The sequence below is a fragment of the Lepidochelys kempii genome, chromosome 10, assembly GCF_965140265.1.
Source record: "Lepidochelys kempii isolate rLepKem1 chromosome 10, rLepKem1.hap2, whole genome shotgun sequence".
NCBI classification, from domain to species: domain Eukaryota; kingdom Metazoa; phylum Chordata; order Testudines; family Cheloniidae; genus Lepidochelys; species Lepidochelys kempii.
The window spans coordinates 7,222,040-7,244,909 of NC_133265.1; the positions used below are offsets into that span (position 1 = coordinate 7,222,040).

A 22,870-nucleotide genomic window follows, 5' to 3' on the forward strand; every position below is an offset into this window, starting at 1 on the left:
CATTGGGCTGAGAGGGGGAGGGTTCAGGAGGTTGAGTCTAGTGGGGAAAGGACATGGGTGATGGGGTAAATACTGCATTGTTTTTGGGGAGGGGACTGGAAATCTCTTGTAGCTCAGATATACATGCTGAGTTAGCATCTGCTTTAAGTTTTAAAAACACGTGAGGTGGAATTTACAGTGAGTTGCCGGCAGACATCAGTGAGGAAGCTTGAGGGTCTCTAATTTCTGCCCCATCAAAATCACGCCGGGGTCCTTTAGAGTGGTTGCTCGCCTCCTGGAGGTGGCATCCTTACCTAAGACTTTTACTGATACCTGTTGGGTATCTGATTGCGGGAAAGTGGCAGCAGTGTGAGGAAACGGCAACATGTCTTGGCAAGTTGGGAGCTGCCCTCAGCTCTCAAAATGAACTTTCAGGCCAGGCTTTTTGCCCGCTGTGGGGTCAGGTTGTTGTCTCAGTCCTGGAGTCTCTTCTCCCAGGCTGCAGAGGATATGACATTCCGAAAGATTCAGAAGGTCCTTTGTGTGGCAGAGAAAAATGATGCTGCCAGAGGAATTGCAGATATTCTCTCCAATAGCAGAATGAGGCGGGTAAGAGAGTAAAAGCAACGGTTTCTTTTTGGGTCACTTTCTAATTGGGCTTTGTTTCTCCAGCTACATAAACAACTTGTTAGGTGGTACTTGCCAATCATTCAGTTGTTTCTGGGTTAATTCATTTTGTCTTAAAATAGATATAATGTAGTGGGGCTGCCCTATAGAGTCTAAATAGGACTACTGAGACTATTTAAAGCTGATATTATTTTTATGTGATCAGGCTTGCATTGTCTGCCTGAGCTCCCATTAAAGCCAGGAAATATGCAAGCTGCATCCTCATTTTAGTGCCAATTTAAATCAGCCCTGACCTGCAGCACCCTGTTTTGTTAGAACCGGGGGCCACTCTGCAGAGCTCTACTAGCTTGTGCTATTCCAGTCTCTGGCCTTTCCCAAACAGATTCCTACTGAAGATGAACTGTGCCAGGTTAGGTGAGGTGGACAAATGCATATTGGACAAGATGAGGCTGACAACACCAGACTCATTTCCCCTTGTGACAGAAGCAATGTTGGAATTCTGTTCTTTAGTCCTAATCTTGGTTTCCCGACGCACAGAAAAATGGACTGTGTCTTGTCTGTTTGCAGTGAGGTACTGCCTTGGTGAATTTTCTGCTGTCATTCCTAACTTGTAGTCTGTTGAATATGTGAGAAATATTAGAACCTGAAACAGCCACGGGCATCTTCTGCCATTTAATGCAATTGGTTTAGCAGGTCAAAAATGCTGCTTCTTGCAATGCTGTTATTGCTTATCAAATTCCAGTGGCTTAAGTTTTTAACGCAGTGAATATGATTTAATGGTTAGAGCAGAGACCTCAATGTTCTGTTCCTGCTCTGCCATTGATATAAGGCAACACCTTCCTTTGTCCCCTTCCTGAGCAAGCTATACCCCTCTATACCAATATTCCAGTCATGCGCATTATCCCACCTCTGTGATGCCAGCTATGTCATCGTTGTGTTTATTAACTGGCATTTCAATTTCCTGCTTATTCCCCACACTTCTCATATTAACATACAGATATCTAAGATACTGATTTGATTTCCCCTGTATGTTCTCTTGTCTCTCCCTCATCCCTGCTATAACAGCCCATGCTCCCGCCAGATCCGACCCTCTTCCCAGGTCTCCATGTTTTTGACTTACCTATGGCCTTTTGTCATCTGCCTCTGTCGAACTTAGTTTAGAGCCCTCCTTGCTAGGTTAGCCAGTCTGTATCCAAATATGCTCTTCCCTTTCCTTGATAGATGGATCCCATCTCTGCTTAGCAGTCCTTCTTCCCGGAACAGCATCCCGTGGTCAAGGAAGCCATTGTTATGTGACAATGGTCAATTCACGTAACCTCTCAGTACCTCAATCTACCCTTATGTAAAATAGGTCTAATATCCTTGTGGCAGGGTGCTGGGAGGCTTAATGTTTATAAAAGTGCAGGCAGATCCTAGGTTGAAAGATATAATAGAAGTAAAAAAAAAATTGATTACTTGAGAATTGATGGTCTGACTCAATCTAGATAACGACATGCTTCCAAAGAAGATAATGTGAAATGTTTGGGCCCAATCTAGAAGCCTCTACAAACCTTGATAAGTGGAGGATACACTCGGAACAGTGTGTGCTAAATTATGTGTCGTTTTTGTAGGCTGACAGTTCATTGGGAACTTGGAATATTTTTCAGTCTTCATCCAAAGAGTTAAATCTCAGCTGTGCCACTGGCTAACTGAGCGACTTGTTCAATACAATCTCCTTGCACCTGTTTTCAATCTTACATATCTCTCAAGGGTGTTGTACAGTGCTCTGACGCTGTAAAGCACCATTAAGTGTCAAATGTTTCTATAAATGGCCGGTATCCTTTCCATCCAGCCTGCCTTTCCTCTAGATCTTATTTAAGTCACTGAAAAATGATTGCACACCTGAACACCAGCAGCCTGTTTTTCATTTGCCACGTATTTCCATGGTTTCTGCTATAACTGTTGTTTGTGAACGTTGATTTGGGTCGTTGGTTTTTTTTTGTGGGGGAGCAATTTTTTAAACATCTTTTCCATTTTTTGCCTAGAGAGAAGGGTTTTCCAAATTCAACAAGATCTATGAATATGACTATCATATGTTTGGCCAGGTAGGGTTCCATCTTTTCTTCATAACGCTCTATAACCCTTCTGGTTTAGGGAAACACAAAATGCTGATTGATTATCTAATGAAAACATTAACCAAAATGGGACAGAATTATGTATTCAGTAATGGAAATATCTGTGCAAGGAATGTGTATATGAAGAATGACCAAATTACTGTGAAACTGAGATCTCAAGTTTTCATTTGAACATGTAGGGGAAATGTCTTTCCCACTATTAGTGTTGTGCTGTCTTTATCTCCTACAGATATAGTAAGGTTCAGTGGTTAAGGGCCTGGTCTAAGAGTCAGGAGATCTGACTTCTATGTCTGGCTCTGCCACTGATCTCCAGTGTGGCCTGAAGGCACTTTACATCTCTTTGCCCTGGTTTTCCCATCTGTAAAATAGCATTCTGATATCCACCGATGAAAAGCTCTGCATACATGCTATTAAGTCAAGGAGGCATTTTCCGTCTGATCACTCATATATTCAGAATTCCAGGATTATATATATGATAATGTGTGAACAATGCTCAGCTGTGGCTGGAAGGGAAAACTATTATGTCAGTAGAAGCAAGGCAGATATAATTGACTAGAAACTGATGTGTCTGATCTATCAAATGAAAGTGATGTGTCTGGAGCTCCTGGACACCAACATAAGCAGGCTTTAGCAAAACAGAAGCAACTGTTAGAAACTAATTGTCTTGATCCGTTTCCTACAGAATGTTACTGTGGCGATGACCTCTGTTTCGGGACATTTACTGGCTCATGACTTTAAGATGCCATTTCGCAAATGGTTAGTACCACTGATCTGAGAGAGCTGGTGACATGATGCTTGTCATCTTTTTTTATGCTGAGATGTGCAGTGCAATGAGCCTTTCAAGGTCAGCCTGTGGAACGTAATTTATGACAATTAATGAACTGGCTAATGTGTATGTGTACCAGTGATAAGGATAGTAATACTGCCACTGTAACCACCATTCTGGCACTTCATCAGTACACCAATAAGAGACAGAAATTACCAGGTAATCTCTTGTGAATATTTTGATTTATTTTGTACGTTAAGTCGTGCTGTTTATCATCTCTTCCCCAGGCATAGCTGCAACCCACTTGTACTCTTTGAAGCTGAAATTGAGAAATACTGCCCTGAAAACTTTGTGGATATTAAGGTATGTGCTTGTAAAAGGCTACCTGATACTCAAATATTAGTGACATGTTTCACAAATATTGATGCAGACAGAGAGAGGACTGGACCTCTGTCCATAACCTTTAGCTCTCTGGGACTGTAGCCAACATAAATATTTTCACTCACATTCTTCAGTCTATACATGCTGTCTGCCTTTGAACTTAGTTTCCTAGCCTAAGCACAATTAGTCAGTCAGGTCAAAGGACTGATTTATTTAAAGTAGAATCCACTCTGTAGGAATCAAGGTATTAATGGCCCCAGTTCCATCTAGATTACATTGGAAAGTCCTGTGTTTAATAAAACTTATTAAGGGACACAATCCAGATTTAGATAATGACTATTTCTGAATAAAATGGATGCAGATAAATGAGTATTTACTATAGTCATCAAAACCTGTTTGCTCACTTACTAACCTCGTGAGATACAAATCTTGTTCTCATAAATGGCCATGTGGAGCTTCTCTCATACAATGTTACTCCAGCACCCATTTACAACCAAGAAATTAGTACAATACCTGAACGCTCCCCTAATTAGCTTAGGGAAAATTAATGAGGTCCTACTCTTTCTGATGTGTTTTGTATGAATAAAATTATATTTTAGCTGAAAATCTGCAGAGCAGCCAATGCAGTTAATTTCAGCTATATGCACAACAGAGAGGAAAAAGCACACAAATGGTGGTCTCGTGTGCACATACATCTCTGCAGTCAGTAAGGTTAAAATAAAATACAGTAGCATTACTCTGCGATGTACCTGGAGGAATGGGATATGTTGCATGTAATAAAATGGAAAATCAGAACAATTCACTATAATAAATTTGTCGCTATGGATATGCATTCCATTTCAAGATCAAGTTAGACTGTTGACGTTGCTGTTGGTGAGTCACTCCTGGACTAAATTAGATGGCATGATAAGTGACCTGCTGTGTCTCATGCTGTGCCATTCTCTCATCTCAGAAAACCCTAGAACGAGAAGCCCAGCAGTGCCAGGCTCTGGTGATCTGGACCGACTGCGATCGAGAAGGAGAGAACATTGGTTTTGAAATAATCCATGTTTGCAAAGCTGGTGGGTGGAGGACTTACTGTTTCATTCTTTGAAATGCTGACTAAAAACATACCTTGTTCAGTAATGTAACTCCAAAGGCTGCTGCTGAATGTTTGCAGTAGATCCAAGTAGAATGCACTGGCTGTGGTGTTGACTGTACCAGGGATGTGTTAATGTAACACATCACCAGCAACCGGGCTACATTTACAGTCCATTGATTTTAATGGCATCTTGGTGGGTGGAGGCAGCACAACTGGTATGGACAGGGTTAACGTTAGTGAGGGTTTTTTGTCCAACACATTTATTGCTGTCATAGCCAAAATATACAGTTTAAGTTGGACAGAACTTGCAGTCAAGGTGTAAAAGCTCGTCTTGGCTCTCTGTGGTACTGGTGGGTATCAGAAGTGAACACAGAATTTTCTCAGCTGTATTGTAAATACATCTTTCTACCCATACAGTGAAATTCCATCTAGGCTTGCTTAATTGTCACTGGGCCTGTTCACTTCCCAGATGATGTAAAGAGATGAGACGGGGAGTGTGAATGTAGTCACATTAAGATGACCAGCAGGAGTAACTTAGGTTCTGCTCTCTCCAAAGAAGTAAATGAGCTTCTCCCTCTCTCTCACTGCTAGAGGCCTTGTAAGCATTTTTCCATTTATGTTATAACTCTAGGCCAGTTTTGGAAGCTGCAGACTGCACTTGTGAGTGCAGAAGGGTGTCATTGGAAACCATCATCTGGATCCTTTTGACGGCAAAGATATAAAAATGGCCCACACTTACTAGATGTGTGTGGTTTTTTGTTGTTTTTTTTACTAGATTTACAAGAGTGAAATCAGTGAAACTTACTAGGACATTATAAAGCTTCAATGGTCTACAAAGGACTTTATTTTTGGATTCCAGATCAGCCTATATATGTCGTCTAACTTGAATGGCATTACTTTGAAAGCTTAAACTGGTTCTGGTTCTACTACCGATAGTTTTAAAGGAAATCACTAAGTATTCAGTCTCTGCCATTGGGTTGAAAATCATGTTTGATCCCTCTTTCTGGTTGACAGTGAAGCCAAGCCTTCAGGTGTTCCGAGCCCGCTTTTCCGAGATCACTCCTCGTGCCATAAGAGGAGCCTGCGAGAACCTCGTCCAACCTGATCAGAACATTAGTGATGCTGTGGATGTCAGACAGGAGCTGGACCTTAGGATAGGTACGAAGCTAGGGTGGGCAGTAGCTAAGTGTTTGCTGCTCTCTAAATCTCTCCTTTAAGGGATTCTGTAAAATTGCCCTGGCAGGTAATTGATTTCCGGGAGCGTTCATTGCCTTGCTATCAATATATAGCTCAACAAAGTGGAGGGCTTAAAGTATCTAAACTCCTCTAGGATTATCGTGTTAGTTCCAGGATAAAGAGCAGGCATCAACCTCTCATTGTTTATTCTTCCAAAGCACAGCAGGTGATAGTGGTTCAAAATCATCCGTTTGCATATCCCTGTGACATGAGACAGAAATTTGCAAATGGATCATGCCTTCACTCAGTTGTTTCCAATAAAATAGTTGCTCTTTGAAGGAGCTGTTAGGTTCTTAACTATTTATGTAACACTTGCTGGGCCTCTGCATTTTGTGTTAGTTGAGTAACAGAAACCAAACTTGCAGGTAGTGTGATTACTTTTTAAAATTATTATCCCAACTTTAAAATCCCTTTTTTGTTTTCTTCCAGGTGCTGCCTTCACCAGATTCCAGACCTTGAGGCTCCAGAAGCTCTTCCCCGACGTTTTAGCTGAGCAGTTGATCAGCTATGGTAGCTGTCAGTTCCCAACTCTGGGATTTGTGGTAGAAAGATTTAAAGCCATCCAGGCCTTTGTTCCCGAGGCCTTCTATAAAATTAAAGGTATGTTCTGGGACAATAGTGCAGTGCTCTCAGTGTCTGACAGGGTTCAGCGCTTTTGAAAAGGAAACGAAACACAGCTTTACTGAAAAACATGAATGAGGGAGATGCTTTTGTGTAATACACAAACATTGCTACAGATGTGTGATTTTTCTTTTTTTCCCCCTTCCCTTGCCGTGGTCATTCAGCAGTTTGGAAGGTTTCCCAAAAATATGCAAGTTTTCTGTGGCCCTCTTTCCTTACCTGTCTAGCCAGTGCAGTCTTACTTTGTACCATCTCTCTGATGTAGTGACCTCCTTTTCAATGCAGTGGCCCATGAACATGAGGACAGCATGGTAGACTTCAACTGGAAGAGGAACCGACTCTTTAACCACACAGCATGCCTTGTCCTCTACCACATGTGTATGGAGGTAGGAAACCTTGTCAAACATATAGGGTCCAGCATCAAACAAGCATTTCTACCTCTTTCCTTCTGGTTGGCAAAAGCCTTAGACAGCAGCTGATGCCTCATGGGAACCTTTGAACAGCACTCCATATAGACACCTCAGTTTGATTTTCCTTTCTGCGTGCTCTGTGCTTAGGATCCGGTGGCCACTGTTGTCGAGATTGGGAGCAAACCGAAGAGCAAATGGAGGCCCCTGGCACTAGACACTGTGGTATGTTTGATATGATGATGCTAAAAAGATTTTTTTTTTTTTTAAAAGGAGCATTGAAAATGAGTTTTAGTGACTGTTCAGGTTTGTGCGGCAAATATTCCCATTCTTCTCTGTCTCTTTATGACACAGGAACTCGAGAAGCTGGCTTCCCGCAAGCTAAAAATAAATGCCAAAGAAACCATGAAAATAGCAGAAAAGCTCTACACTCAAGGGTAAGAATTCCAGACCTGGATGTGCTGGAATTAAATACCTTTTACAGAATAGCAGACCTTTAATCAAAAATGGGACAAGCCCACAAGAGGAACGGTGACTGGTTAGCATCCAGTGTGGTTATTCGTTTTTCTTTTTGTCTCTAAGGTACATAAGCTATCCCCGAACTGAGACCAACATTTTCCCCAAAGACCTAAACCTCACCTCTTTGGTGCAACAGCAGACCCAAGACCCCAACTGGGGAGCCTTTGCACAGGGGATTCTAGACCGGGGTGGGCCAACCCCTCGGAATGGGACCAAATCTGATCAGGCTCACCCTCCCATTCACCCCACTAAATATACATGTAACCTGCAGGTGAGTCTAACACAGAGCGGAGTTGAGTCACTAGCACGATTTCTGCTATCGACAATGCACCTTATCAGTGACTGGGTATCATGGTGATTATAACAGACAGGGGCTTGCTGTGCATATATTAGCAAATTGAATTAGACTTTCCATATCTTCAAAAGTGGGTTTATCTCTTGAAAGAGCCTTTCTAAAATATGCTGTGCTGATCATAAATGTTTCTGCACAGAAACCTGGCTGGAAAATACTAGGTGCTATAGAAAATCGAAGCTGGAAATATACACCTCGTACCCACTTCCAAGCTTTGACTTTTGAAGTCCACATCAGATTTTCAGTGGAGGTTCTCTTTGCTTATCCTAAAACTGTTCACTGCCCCTAGTTACATTTCCTCATTAGTCCCAACACAGAGGAGATGCTGCTTTCAGTGCATACTGGACCTTTTCCTTATAGACACTTTTTTTTAAAAAAGGCATAGGGACCTAAACCACTTGACAACCTGAAGCAAGTGATGTTTTAAAGTTATGCTTTGTGTCGGGGCGGGGGGGGGGGGAGTAATTATTATAACACTAAGGTCCCTTTCATGGAAAGATCTTCATTCTTAACAGAGGTGTACAAGTACCTATTAGGTGTATTTTATGGGTGGGAAAACGAAAGCACAGAGGCTAAATGACTTGCCTAACAAGGTTAGTGGTATAGCTAGGAATAGAATCCACGTCTCTTGACTCTTAATCTCTTGCTCTGATCTGCACTTCTACTGGATTCCTCTTGATGTCTTCACTTCTGGTCCCAAGGGACTTGTGTTCTGAAAGAGGGCTCTTAAACCTATATTTGTGTGAGTGTGGTGTCCTTTATTTGGAGAAGACTCCTGACCCTCTTCTCTTCATGTGCGGTCTTAGGGGAATGAACAGCGACTGTATGAATTCATTGTGCGTCACTTTTTGGCTTGCTGCTCTCAGGATGCCAAGGGACAAGAAACAACTGTGGAGATTGACATTGCTAATGAGCGATTTGTTGCTCATGGACTAATGATCCTGGCCAGAAACTATCTGGATGTCTATCCTTATGAGAAGTGGAGTGACAAGGTAACCATCTTGATCAAAGTGTATGGGAGATGGTAAATTGGGGAGGGGTCATTACAAGATGCAACTGGGTTTAATGTTACTCAGTAGTTTAGCTTGCCTTGGCTCCATGCTGATGTGTAAACGCTTAAGGGCCAAATTCTGCTGTCAGATTACCTGCAGAACTTCCATTGAGAACTCCCTTGTTCCAATTGTTGTTCTACCCTGAGGTTCATCTCTCACCTGAAGACCTGCAGCTCATTTTGGCAGTTTTGATTGCTCAATTCCCTTCCCCCTCCCTCATTTGACCTCCTGAGGAAGGGACCGTGTCACGGGTCTGCATTCTGCATGAGGACCTGATTGTTTGTTTTTTTGCAAACTTGGTGCTTTCCCGTCACTTGCCAAAAGAGGTCACTGTTGAACAATGCTGGGCCCACTTTTTCTTCCCAGACGTTGAGCATGCTGCGCTCAAAATCTGGAGTAAAAGCTGTTAAGAAAGTTGAACAGCAGTATAACCAAGTGGCTGTGCTTGACCAGTTCGTTGGGAAGACAAGGTTGTTGAGAGAGGAATGTCTCCGTTCTAATTCTTTAAGTGAGCAGTCTGTGCTTCAGGGTCTAAGGATAAATTTGGTTACTGATGTTTCAGAGCAGAACAGTTGTATGGCTGAATGCTTAAGGATGTAGGGGAAAGCAAGCAAACTCTCACCCTCAAACTCTTTGGATTTGTGTGGTATCTCTTTAAGACAGAGTCCAGCCTTGGAATTGGTAGCAGTTATGAATCTAAAAGCTGGTGAACAGGCTCCTGTCTGTGTTCCCCAGGGAATGAGACATGAGCCTCCTGCAGAACAGTACAATGCAGTACCCCTAGACCCACGCCTGCTTTGGATTTTTAAATTCTATTAAACAAATGTTGCAGAAGGTTGTTTCATTGGAGTTTGTACTTCTCTCTGTCCTTCAGGTTCTCCCAGTGTATGAGAGAGGGTCTCGCTTTCAGCCCACCACAGTCGAGATGGTGGATGGGGAGACCAGCCCACCACAACTCCTCACGGAAGCTGATCTCATTTCACTCATGGAGAAACATGGCATCGGTCAGTATCTGCATCATATGGGACTGTGTGACCTCATGCTGTCTTTAGCAGAATGGAGTTGGTATACCTCTTCCCTCTTTCGTGGTCCTCTGTTAAATCTGTAGCTGTAATGGTCTCTCTCTTCCACCAGGTGGAGAATTCTCTAAATACAGCTGATACAAGATAAAAGACATTGTGTGGACACTTGCATTCCCAAAGTAATGGAAGGGGGAAGATCTAAAGGCCAAGTCTGGAGTCTATATAGGACTCTGCAGATTGCAGTTTAGCTCACTGGAGATACAACTTTACTTCCCATCTCAGTCTGTTTAGGGCCCAGTTGTGCCCTCCCAGGCTCCCTTACAATTGGCATTGGAGTCAGTGGGGGTTGAGGGCAGCATGGGCCTGCACTTGCCCATTGTGATAAATTTGCGCCTGTATTTAGCATCCCAAGTCACTACATTAGTAAATATCAGCTTGTAGAGCCCCGATGGTTTGTTCATGCCAGCTATTAAATGACTGCACAATGACTTTCAGGGACTGATGCCACTCACGCCGAGCACATCGAGACCATCAAGTCACGGATGTACGTGGGGCTTACTCCAGATCAGAGGTTCCTTCCGGGGCACCTGGGCATGGGGCTGGTAGAAGGTAAGGATGTTGATTGTAATTAGGAGGGCAAATGCCTTTGCTATCCCTTCCTTTCACTTAAAGCAAGGTATCGTTCCTCAGGCTACGATTCCATGGGCTACGAGATGTCAAAACCTGACCTTCGTGCTGAGCTGGAGGCTGATCTGAAGCTGATTTGTGAGGGGAAGAAGGACAAATTTGTGGTGCTGAGGCAGCAGATTGAGAAGTACCAGAAAGTCTTCACTGAAGCCGTGGCCAAAGCCAACAAGTGAGTATCAGGAAACCCCACGCTTTGTCTCTGCAGTCTCCCAGAACAGGAGCCAGGAAAGTAGAGGACTTAGCTTCATGTCTGGGGCTCTGATCACGTCAGAGCTTATTTCCATGATGTGCATAGGTGTTTCCAAGAGGAGGCATGGAGTCTGAATGCTGATGCTGTGTGCCTGGTGGGCAGCTTTGGAGCTGGTGTCGGAAGGTGCCAGTCTGTGCTGACCTCTGGAGTTGCACCCACACCATGACTGAAATGGACGCATTTTTGTCCTCATGACGTTCCTAAATGGACTTACTGTGAAGTTCGCTAGAGCCCAGCTGCAGGAGCAGCTACTCGCCCACCATCTCCGTCGTATGGAAAATGGGAGCAAATGTAAATGCTCCTGGCAGAGGGAACCAATGCGACTGTGTGTGGTTCTTTCCAGGTTGGATCAGGCTTTATCTCAGTATTTCGGAGAAGTAAGGGCACTTGAGCAGCAAGAGGAGATCTACCCAGCAATGCCCGTTTCCATTCGGAAATGTCCACAGTGCAACAGTGACATGGTCCTGAAGAGCAAGAAGAATGGCGGGTCAGTGATCTCTGTTAAGCTGACGACAGCTCGGTGTGTTGATGTTGTGTGGCTCCCTTGTAGCTCAGTGTAGGGTAGAGCACTCACCCAGCCCTTCTCCCCCTCACAGGGCATCTGAACTACAATGACAAGGGGTGTGGTTATGCCACTGCCCTGTGCCTCCAGGGCCCTGGGCATAAGGCCAAAGTTCAGATGCCATGAACGGTAAGAGCTGTGCATACCCAGTTGAGCCGCAATTCTGGAAGCACATGATAGTTTTTATAAAACAGCCTATTTATGCTTATCTTTAACAGTGGGTTGCTGATCCTTGTCCCATAAGGTGTGTAGCTGCAGGTGGAATGGCTGATGAGTTCTCTTGATTATTCTTCTTCCTCATACTAACCCTTTACTCCTCCACAGCTTTTATCTGGGCTGCATGAACTATCCTAACTGTAAAGCAGCTGTGTGGTTTCCTGAATCTGTGCTGGAAGTCAGCAAGGATGACAGTGTTTGCGCTGTGTGTAAACCCCATCCGGTTCATAGGTGAGTATCATTCGTTACATACAGACGCACACAACTGTCCTGTCCCGTGATGGTCTGAGGAGGATGATTCATCTGGCTATGGTCGCTTTAAAAGCAACATTGACTGGCCTCCAAAGCAGTGCAGTCCATTCCTCCTAGACTGGAAGAATGATGGGTGCAGCACCAGGCCAGGAGGGCAGGTAGAATAGAATAAGCATGGTGGGACCTCCATGTCTTTGCTGGAACCTTGAGAATCAAGAGGGGGAGAACTCTGATCTGAGATACGGATTTTTTCATTTAGGCTGAAATTTAAGTTCAAGCGAGGTAGCGTTCCACCCCTGCTGCCACTGGAATTTGTTGGCTGTATTGGAGGTTGCGATGAGATGTTGAGAGAGATCTTGGACCTGAAATATTTACAAGGACCATCCAGACCGGTACAGTCAGTCAACCGGCCAGCTAACTACCTACAAGTCAACCAGTCCCTTAACCGCATGGCCAGCTATGAGAATGGTCACATGAGGCCTACCACAAACCCTGGTGTACCAAGGGCACCCAGAGCTGCTAGTCATCCAGCTCCTGCTGCTGCTGAGAACAATGCAGTGGTGTGCAACTGTAGGGAGGAGGCAGCATTGCTCACGGTGCGTAAAGAAGGGCCCAACCAGGGCAGGCAGTTCTATAAATGCAGTGCCGGCAGCTGCAACTTCTTCCTCTGGGCCGATCAACAATCAGATGATGGAAACAGCGTAACCCACAGGAGCTTTGCTGCACCCCCCGATTCCTTGGGTGAAAGGCCTCCAGGAAGCTTCAGGAGCCTTGGAGGAGGAAGAGGTCTGGGCCGCTATGGAAGCAATGGTTTTGACTTGGGAGGAGGGGGCAGTGGCACGATGTGCAAGTGCGATCAGCCGGCTATCACACGCACAGTCCAAAAGGAGGGACCCAATAAAGGGCGTCAGTTCCACACCTGCCCAAAGCCGAGAGAGCAGCAGTGCGGCTTCTTCCAGTGGGTGGATGAAAATGTGGCCCCAGGTGAGGATGGGCTTGTGCTCGGAGTTGGGGTTTGGGTGGGATGTAATGGCTGGGGGCTGTGTGTTAAAGCTGAACTGAAGGGAGATATTGGGCACCCCTCAGGCACATTCTTCAAAAACTTCAGATAAAAACAGGAAAAGGACTGCAGAGCTACAGAACTTGGCAGAGGGACTCGGGCTGCTGTAAGGTAACTCGTCTGAAATGCATTAGATTTGTCCTTTAAAGAACTGTCCATTTAGTCTAAAAATCTTACCTGGTTCTTTGTAACAATAAGGAAACTCAGAATTCTGTCTTAAATTGCTGTCCCTTTGACTGAGCTAGAGCAGGGTATGTGACAGGTACCCCGATACAATTTAGCCCGGAACAGATTTATTCAGGTAACGGGACTTCTCACGGCTGGCTGTGGTAAGCTGCGTAGGTATTCAGTTCAAAGGCACAGTTCAAGGCACAGAGCTCTTGACCTTTCCTAACCTTCATAGGTTGGGGAATGTGCTGCCAGCTGGAAATACCTGTTTTCAGGAAATCTGTTTCTGAGTGGATGAGAACTTGAAAAGGGGAGTGGGCATCAATTTGGAGCTTCTGTGCCCTCTGCTGGCACTGGAGCTGCACTTCATCCCACCACCTCTGTTTAAGCTTCTTTAAATGTGGATCATCCTCCCTCTTGTATTTCTACTTAATGGGAAGAGCTAAAACTGCCAGGTAGGGCAGCATCAAACCTTCCTCAGAGGGACAACTGAGGGAATCAAATATTAAAGGGATACAGTTGGCTATTTTTAAAACTTTAAATCCTATCTGGAATCCTTTTATTCCTTTTTTATTTTTTTTAAAAGGAAGCGTTTTTTTCCCGGTTCCCTTTTATTCTTAATGGTCTCTTCAGCAACAGAGAAACTGACCGTATGGGGGGGAATGGTGAAAGTGACTATTCCTGGAGTGCTGGCAAATTACAAAGTAGGAGGAGCTGAAAAAAGATGTTTGTACAACTCATTTCACTTATAGTAGGTACAGAAAGTTTTTTTTTTTAAAAGGGACTCAAGTATTTAATGTGACCCTTAAATATCCAATTTTTTTTAAGCAAACTTAGGGGGGAAAAGTGAAATTAGCTGAAGTCAAGTCGACTGTATTATTTTTGCTGTTTACAGTTTGGACTTTGTATAGTTTAAACTAATTACTGAGGTAGCTTCCCATTTTGATCTCGTGCACTAGCCCAGAGCTGCAAGATGCTGCCCGAGAGCATATAAATCCAAACAGGACAGAAGCATCTTTAATTTCTTGAACACTTTTGAGTAGTGGGATTAATAAAACATTTAAATGGACCCAAATTCCCTGGCCATGTCCCCTGCACCTGGACTTGGCATTCTTCCCCTATTTCTGTGGCTCACATGATGTTAAACTGCTTAGAACCAACTGTCTGTCTCTCTCTCTCTCTGTAGGAACTGCTGGAGCCTTCTCTTCAAACCAATTCAGGAGCGACGGGCACTTAAGAGGGTCAGGAAGCAAAGCTAAAAGACCAAGTAATCTCTCTTCTGAAAAAGGACCTACTCCCAAGAGACAACGGACCTGTGGCATTTGCCACCAGCTTGGTCACACCAGGAAGACATGTCCTCAGAACCACTGAGGAAGGACAGTAGATGGGATGCTCTTGTAGGAAACGCTGAAAAAGCCAGTCCTGAACTGCTCCAGGAGTGGCTGGCTGTAGAGATGCAGTGGATTTTAAAAGTAGAATGTCTCTGGGGCTTGTGTTCAAACCACTTCCTGGAAATGTGGCTAAAGCAGGTCTGCTCTTGGTGGTGACCAGCACACTCCACTATGCCTTGGGAAGTTTCATTCTTACTTATTCAGACACTGGGCTATCTTCTAAAGGAGACTCAACTACTGCTGCCATTCCTTGGTCTAGTATTCTGTGGGCTATTTTGTAAACACAGGCAGCGTGTTTAGAAACCCAAAAGACTAGGTCCCTTCTCAGATAATGCTTTGGACAAAAATACAGCTGGTTGCTGGGGAGCAAGAGAGGCTTTTCCCAGAGCTGCAAACCCCAAATCTCTCCACAGCCACTATTCTCCAAGGCCCTTCTGTCTAGGAAATAGTGGGGGGCTAAAAGGAGTAGCACTGAAGGAATTGGGAGGAAACCTTTTACACACACTGCTGGAGCAGCTGGTGTGGTTTGTTTGCAGACCAGGGAGCAGTTAGGGATGATGCTGTCCAGGAAACCATCTCTGTTGATGGTTGTGAAACAGTTTCTTGCTTTTCACAGGGTGGGATTTGATATTTTAAGTTACCCTTCCAGCTTAGGGTTAGTCAGTCAGTATTTCCTTACACCCCTGACTCTCACCTCCAAAGGAGAATTAACAGCAGAGAAAGTAAAGCCTCAATCCCTTGCCCTGGAGAGGGAGCTTAGTGCAAGTGCTTGAACCTGAGAACCTTCATGTAGGCTGATACTGAATTTAGAATCCAGCTACTCCTTGGACACTGTGAGCAAGGGAACTTAATGAAGCTGCTAGCTAATGCAAATTGTTTTGGTCAGATTGATGTGCCTTTTAATAAAAAGGAGAACTCTTTATTTTACTTAAGCTCTGTGTTTTAAATTATGCCCAGGAATGGTGTCACTATCTCCCCCCTCCTTACTGCCTCTTGCCTAAATAAGTTGACCGTAGGCTCAGCTGAAAACTCTCTTCCTAAAAGCAGCTGTTTCCACCACTCCCCACCTCAGCTATTCACAGGAACAATGTGGCCACTTGCTGGGCAGTAAATCCAGGGAGCTTTATTTAGAAGTGATCTACAAAAGGAAAAAAGCCTGATCTTGTTCCCTGCTGGCTGCTTTATTGTGTTTTCCACAGTCTAAAGCATTAAACAAAATGACATTTACAAGCAGTTGAAAGTTGAATGAAAGGGGATTCTGAGTCAAACTATTCTTTCTTCCTTTCTCCAAACTGTTAAAAGGTGTTAAGTTTATTAGTCTGTATGTTATCACCTGCAAAACAAGAGTTGACTTGATATTGCTCAGGAAAGTAGGAGGTTTATATGCCTTTTTCTGCTGTGATGTATAAAGTCCTTTGGCATTCAACATGCAGCTTGCCTGTACCTCTGAAGACTCCCTCTACCCCCTCTGGTAGCTAGTGGATCTGTTTAGAAGAGAGCCTTGATTTCCCTTTCCTTAGCAGGCACTGCAAATGAAGCTCTAGAAATACAGAAAACAGGAATCCCTTTGTTAGTACAGAGTAGAGGCAGAAGGTTCAGCAGACAGGAAGGAAAAAAGCAAAAATACTTGCTAGACATGACTTGAGTCAGAGAAGCTGATCTGATCAGTTATAGGTAGACCTGGTTGCATTATGCTCACCCAGGAACTGGGGAGTAACTCTACTGAAACCCATGGAGTTCATCCTCAGAGAGCCAGTCCCATTTTAAAATGCTTGGGAATGAGGGCAGGGGAAGTGTCCTTCCTCAAACTGAATTATAGCAACTTCCCCACCTTCAGACAACTTTGCAGTAATTCTCCTGGGATCAGGGCAAAATACAAAGGAAGGTCAACAGAAATACCATGTAACATTCCATTTTACTTCTCTGTCCCTCACTCCTACTGTTAGGAGCAGCTGTGGCCTAAAAATACATCCCCGACCTGCTGGCTAAAATCAAAGGATTAAAAGAGGCTTTGTAGGGCAAGCGTTGAGCTGGCTGAACACTGTAGCAGAACTTTAGTCAGCACTGTTATAACTACGGTAGCAGTAAGCTGGCTGCAGCCTATTCACCCACAGAAGCAAGCCTCTGCTGCTTATTGCCACACAGCTAAAACACGCTCAGCATGATCTCTTATCAGTTTCACCGCACAACACAAAGTGTGGTTTAAAGACAGTGTCCCCATTTGGCCAGCCAAGTACTTCAATTGTCAGAGCACTATACACGCATTCAGCTAAAGGGAACGTAAGAGCGAGCGCAGACCGTTTTGAAACCCTAGTAGCAAGTACAGGAATCTTGTTCTCCAGGAAAACTAAGGCAGCAAGAAATGCCTTTTACGCTACAGCTCATCATGAAGTAGAATTAAAGGCCTGAGTCCCTCAACTCAAACTGCCGTTTCCTGAGTGAAATCTCCCCTCAGGGTGAAATCTGTGAAGGGGCTGGGGGAGAGTGATAGAGTTGTACTATCTTTAAAGCAGCAGGGAGTCATCCTCTGGTAGCGAGGGCCATAAGTACCCAGATAGGCAGAGCCAATGCTGTTATCCAACACAAGACACCCATTCTGCAGTGAGGTTTTATTCTCGTCACTAACATGGTTTAGTGCCTACAGATCAAGTAGTCTTCAGATTAGAGGAAATCACAGTGCATTGAGAAATAGATTATTCTCCCCCCCCACAAAACACAAAATACCATCTCTGCAGAGAAAACTAAACACCAGTAGATACTCACATTAAAAGGCTGCAGGTTTATTTTCTACCCATAGTGTGCAAAACAGGCATGGTTCTTAATTCACGAGAACAGTCAGAAAATGTATTTTTAGTATTTGAAATAGAGCTGGTACCAAAGTAAATCTGTGAGCAGCACTACAAAACCAACTCCTTCTTAACAGGAAGACAAACAAAACCACTTCAGCTCTTGCTAACAGGAAGCCTTCTGCTTAAAGCATCGTCTCCATCCTGCCCCTTTCTGGGGTAAGCGGAGTCTTACTGGTGACCTAGAAGGGGCAGGATTGCTAGATAGCAGCAACATATGCATAAAAACAGTTGAATCTGAAAAGCTGGAGTGGGGACTGTCAACATGATTCATTTTTAAAGCAGAGGGGAACTTGGGGACGACAGCAGTAGCTACAGCATTGTCCTAACTTGCAGCCAGGCTACCATCTTGTGTGTGTCCAGTTGTAGCAAGATTCAGGATCACTTAGTTCCATCTATACCGAAAGGCTTTGTGGAAACAACCCTGTAGGACCCATCTCTCTCCCTCAATCATCACCACCCTTAATCCCGCTGTGGAGCTCCCGCTGAAGTTTGTAGCAAAAAGTGCATAAGGAGGGAGAGTGAAAACATAAAAAGACTCACAATCGCGTCCTGAACCCCTATTATTGGAGCTCACGTTAACGGAATGAGCAACACCGGTTAGATTTAGCTTGTCCTGTGGGGCAGCTGCACTCGTAACACTGAAAGTGCGTCAGGAAAAAGCAGATGGGAGCTGACTGGCTATGGCAATATCCTGTGGTGCATGATCAGTTGATACTGATTCTCTCCTCAGGCCTGTCCCTTCATGCTGCCAACATCCTGGGTTTGCAAATACATACCAGGTTCCAACACCGCCCCCCAAGAAGTTGAGAGCCTGGCTCTTTAAGAGTGAATCTTGTGCTCGTGAAAGGGGCTGGACTGAGAGCCCTGAAGACAAGTCCAGTTTATACACAGCCAAGGTACAGGACAAGCAGTGGCAGTGTAAGGTTCGCCTTGGTCTGCAGGGCCTATCTCCAGGAACAAGGGGTAATTCAGTTCAGTTTCCAGGCCCATTCAGTCCTGGGCCTCATCGTGCCAACTGTGATGGCAGTTTGGTAGGGACACTAGTTCACTAGGAACTGGAGGGAGACCAAACTCACTTCACCCAGGCCTCACCACTCAATAGATGGTACCTGACTTCTTGAGACTACAGCCATGGGCTGGATTGGAAGTGGCGAGACCTGGTGGTGCTGGGCTCCAGATCCCATTTCCCATCCCTTTACTCAGGCACCTTGTGTCGAAAAAGTGAATACTTCGTTCACTAAGTGCAAGGATTTCACCTGGTAGCGACTAGGAAGTGAGAAGCTTTGCAATCCACTCATCTTGGAGAAGTGGATGCAGAGAAGCACAAAAGACCTACAATCAGGATCTCCCAGGCTCACAATTCATTTATCGACACATTCCTGCAACAAGAGGTCTGGCTGAGATACAGCACTGTAGAGTGCATACCCCATCTCATCTATCTCCTCTTCCAGCAGCTCGCAGAACAAGTTAATCTGACTGTTGAAATAGCAGGGGAGGAAGCCTGTCTCCAGGTAGCCAACCAACGATTCGAGCACGTGCTGGAACCTCGCAGCCAGGGCTTCCTCTGCCCAGTCTGATTCAGCTTCACTCAGGTGGAGAAGGACATGAGTCAGGTGGCTGCCAGTCAGTTTGCTCAAGAAGGGATGGTTTTTACAGACGCCTTTTAGGATTTTGAGGCAGCACCGCCTGGCTCCAGAGTCTGCAGCATCCAGATCTTTAAGCTTGGAGACCTCAGACCTATAAAAGGTTTGTCGCCAGAGGTTTCCCACGAGTCCTTTTGGAGGCATGGCAAGAAGAACCTTATCCCCAGCTTCTGTCACTGGGCAGAGGGTTATGTTCAGCTGGGTCTCGTAATGTGTAACCTCCAACTTCAGCTCCTCAGAAGCCACCACGGGTCTGATGAGGCACTCCAACATGCTGCCTATGGCAGGCCAGTTGACGGAGGCCACCAGCATTTTATGAAGCACCTCATTGAGCACGTTGGAGGAGAGGTACCCGCCTACTATGAATCTGTCCCAAGGGCTGCTCCCGCGAGGGAAGTACTCCAGGTCAGTCCGCCTGATCATCCAGAACTGGGGGTCTTGTACAATGGTGTCCTCGCCTGGAATGAGGCTCCAGAGCGTGGTTTCAAATACCAAGGGCAGCATGAAGCAGACATGGTCAGCAGCAACAACCTGGAGGTCGTCGCAGAGGGAACCACTGAGGAACATGCTGCCGAAGGGCAGTTCTGGGCACTTGTTTTGCAGGAAGCTCTGCAGTTCAATGCAGATGTCCTTTGCCAGCTGCTTACCCAGGGCCACGTCCGTCTCTGGGATGGTGACATGGTTTCTGTAGTAAGAGAGGAGTTTCTCCTGGAACGTGAGACAAAGCAGAGTCCTGGATTCTTCTTGGGGAGTCTCCGGGGAGGTGGGATGGCCATGAGGCTCAGCAGCTGGGAAGGGAATAAAGAGATGTATTAGAGAGTCAATGCTTCCAGAGGGGGCACTGTAAGTACAAAAAATAATGATCACCATCATCGGAGCTGGAGACCAAATCTGTACTCAGAACAGCAACAGCATGAGCAAGGGCAGTGCCAGCTTCCCCCATGCCAGCTGCATCCGACACATCTCATTCCTGACCTGGAAGGATCATCAAGGCTTTAGCTTGATATCCAGGGTCATCCAATCCTTGGCCTCTCAGCTGAGACTGCCAGCAAAGTACCAGTGAATGCTCTGCAGTTACACAGCACCTTTCACTCAAAGATCACAACTAAGCCCTACGACCATGCCGGGACAGGGATTACCCTCCTATGTCAGACTGAAAAGCCACAGTAGGAAAGACTTCGTGACTTGCCCTGGGTCATCGATTCAGTGCCAAAGCTGGAAATGAGACCCAGGTCTCCTGACTCAATCTGGTCCTTTAGAGACTCAGGGTACGTCTGCCTGCCGTAAGAGACATGCAGCTGGCTTGGGCCAGGCTGACTCGGGCCAGGCTGACTCGGGCTCACGCTACGGGGCTACAGAATTGCAGTGTAGACACTTGGGCTCGGCCCGGAGCCTGGGCTCTGGGACCCCCAGAGGGAGGACGGTCTCTGAGCCCGAACCTCTACCCTGCAATTTTATAGTCCCAGGAGCCTGGGTCAGTTGGCCCATGGGTCTTTTATCACAGCACAGATGTCCCCTCAAGTTCCACAATGGGGGCTCTCTACCCTGGTGGCTTTGATTCAGGCACACCCCATTACAAACTTGGATAAAACCACCACAAAAGCTCTTGGGGGCAGTCACTGTCAGTTCTGTGTTCGTACAGCACCTAGCACAATGGGGACCTGGTCTGTGACTGGGCTTCTCCAGGCTACAATACTACAAGTGAGTGAGGGATAGCTCAGTGGTTTGAGCATTGGCCTGCTAAACCCAGGGTTGTGAGTTCAATCCTTCAAGGAGCCATCTAGGGCAAAAATTGGGGACTGCCCCTGCTTTAAGCAGGGGGTTGGACTAGATGACCTCCTGAAGTCCCTTCCAACCCTGATATTCTATGAATAAGTAATTTATGGAAGCCAATGACAACACAGAAGCAGTGACTTGCAATCACTGCCAGATGGGCTGGCTTTGAACAGGCACCTAGATGAGAAGAGCTCCACATTCCATGACCACCATTCGCTTGATGCCTCAGAGTATCTTAGTATCTACACCGACTACCTGGCTGATGCTCCAAGCAGTCTAGACCAGCCTCCCACAATCTGGCCAGCTTTCTCATTTCTGGATTAAAATACGCCCCATCTGGTCTAGATGGCAAGGAGACTCAGGAGTGAATGTAACCATCTCTCCCCTGCTAAAGTGATGTGGAACCAGCTGTGAACTGTGCCATCCGCCACCCACTAGTCAGCCAGCTGTGTGGAACACACTGGGCCAAATTAATCACTGGTGTAACACCCCGATGCCAAACAAGAAGCCCATGGAGACGAGTCAGCGTGGCTAGCCGAAAAGGGTAGGCAAGGACTGGTCCATGACAGGAGACAGGATGAGTTCCCCAGGAGCCAGAGGATGGAGGAGTTCTCGTATGGTCGTGTAGTATGACTTAGGGAACAACAATCAGTACGAAAACAAGAGGTTGCCTAATGGCAACAACATGCAGTGAACACCTAGGACAGGTGTTTTAACCCTGTCTAGAACTTGGACACTAGGAGTAAGAATCATAGAATATCAGGGTTGGAAGGGACCCCAGAAGGTCATCTAGTCCAACCCCCTGCTCGAAGCAGGACCAATTCCCAGTTAAATCATCCCAGCCAGGGCTTTGTCAAGCCTGACCTTAAAAACCTCTAAGGAAGGAGATTCTACCACCTCCCTAGGTAACGCATTCCAGTGTTTCACCACCCTCTTAGTGAAAAAGTTTTTCCTAATATCCAATCTAAACCTCCCCCACTGCAACTTGAACCTCCCCCACTGCAACTTGAGACGCAGCAGTAAGGAGACGCAGCATTGATCCTGACCTTGGGCAGGAAGGGTCGCAGATGGGGACAGCGGAGACTTGCTAAGATCTGCCCGGCTTTGCTTCTTTGGAGGCTTTGGCACCGCCTTAATCAAGCTCAGATCTTGCCAGCTCTCCTCGATGGACTTCTGCTCTGCCTTAGCATCGTCCTCGTCGGGCGAGCTGGTGGCTCGGTCTATCAGCTGTGGGAGCAAATGCAAGAATGAAGGTTCACAGCTGCGTCACTGCTCTTACCAGTGGTCATCTCCGACGGACTCACCCCAGCTCTGCTGCCAAAGCATCCATCCGTCCAGAAGTGGATTGCTCTAGAACAGTTTTATTTAGTTTTCATGCAAGTTTTTACTGCCCATGAACTACTCTCAGCTGCCAGCACTACAGAACAAAGAGTATGGACGGCAAGCAGCAATGCAGCCCCCCGAACACTGCCCCACACCGGATGCAGAGGGAGCATGTCTAGACATGCAGAGGGTAACATGAGGACATGTATCATAGATTAATGGGTTGTGTAGACTGATGGGCTTGTTTCAGAGCTCAGCTGTTCTTCCCACTTGTGAATGTTACAGGGGATTTGCTGTGTCTTAGTCTAACTATAAGACATTAGAATTTCCACACCAGACGAACAGAGACGCTAGACAAATCAGAGAGCGCTTCTGTCGGCGGTGAACATGTAGATACAGCACAGTCTTTCCTCTCCCTTTGAATCCTCGCTCCTTATTCTCAATCAGAGTGGATTAAAAAAATGGATTAAAAAAAATCAGATTTTCCTTAGTTTAAATGAAAACAAGGATGATTTTTTTAAAATAAATCAATTTAA

General features: G+C 45.6%; 2 protein-coding genes across 7 annotated transcripts in view; one reads left to right on the plus strand and one right to left on the minus strand.

Moving 5' to 3' along the window:
• On the plus strand, positions 1 to 15,670 carry TOP3A (DNA topoisomerase III alpha). 3 transcript variants are annotated; one of them, XM_073361795.1, is made up of 19 exons: positions 1 to 588; positions 2,631 to 2,690; positions 3,403 to 3,476; positions 3,774 to 3,849; positions 4,820 to 4,928; positions 5,963 to 6,106; positions 6,614 to 6,784; positions 7,091 to 7,191; positions 7,363 to 7,437; positions 7,567 to 7,649; positions 7,795 to 8,002; positions 8,890 to 9,075; positions 10,010 to 10,139; positions 10,653 to 10,766; positions 10,848 to 11,013; positions 11,438 to 11,581; positions 11,981 to 12,103; positions 12,384 to 13,108; positions 14,539 to 15,670. In XM_073361795.1, the coding sequence occupies exons 1-19, from the start codon at positions 403 to 405 to the stop codon at positions 14,721 to 14,723; spliced, it is 3,060 nt and encodes a 1,019-aa protein (XP_073217896.1). In that variant the 5' UTR covers positions 1 to 402; the 3' UTR covers positions 14,724 to 15,670. The 3 variants fall into 3 exon arrangements, with proteins under 3 accessions (XP_073217896.1, XP_073217898.1, XP_073217897.1); XM_073361797.1 differs by having other exon boundaries at positions 8,950 to 9,075; XM_073361796.1 differs by lacking the exon at positions 2,631 to 2,690.
• Positions 10,147 to 22,870, minus strand: part of MIEF2 (mitochondrial elongation factor 2) — an 18,488-nt gene continuing 5,764 nt past the window's right edge. For 2 of the 4 annotated variants that reach the window (XM_073361802.1, XM_073361801.1), the window contains exons 3-4: positions 22,058 to 22,238; positions 17,503 to 20,023 (exon numbers count right to left, since the gene is read on the minus strand). In XM_073361802.1, the coding sequence (XP_073217903.1) occupies positions 18,954 to 20,023; positions 22,058 to 22,238 (1,251 nt within the window). In that variant the 3' untranslated portion in view covers positions 17,503 to 18,953. Of the gene's footprint in view, positions 10,292 to 15,905; positions 16,284 to 17,502; positions 20,024 to 22,057; positions 22,239 to 22,870 lie in introns of those variants that run through there. The other 2 variants (XR_012161083.1, XR_012161082.1) reach the window with 2 other exon arrangements.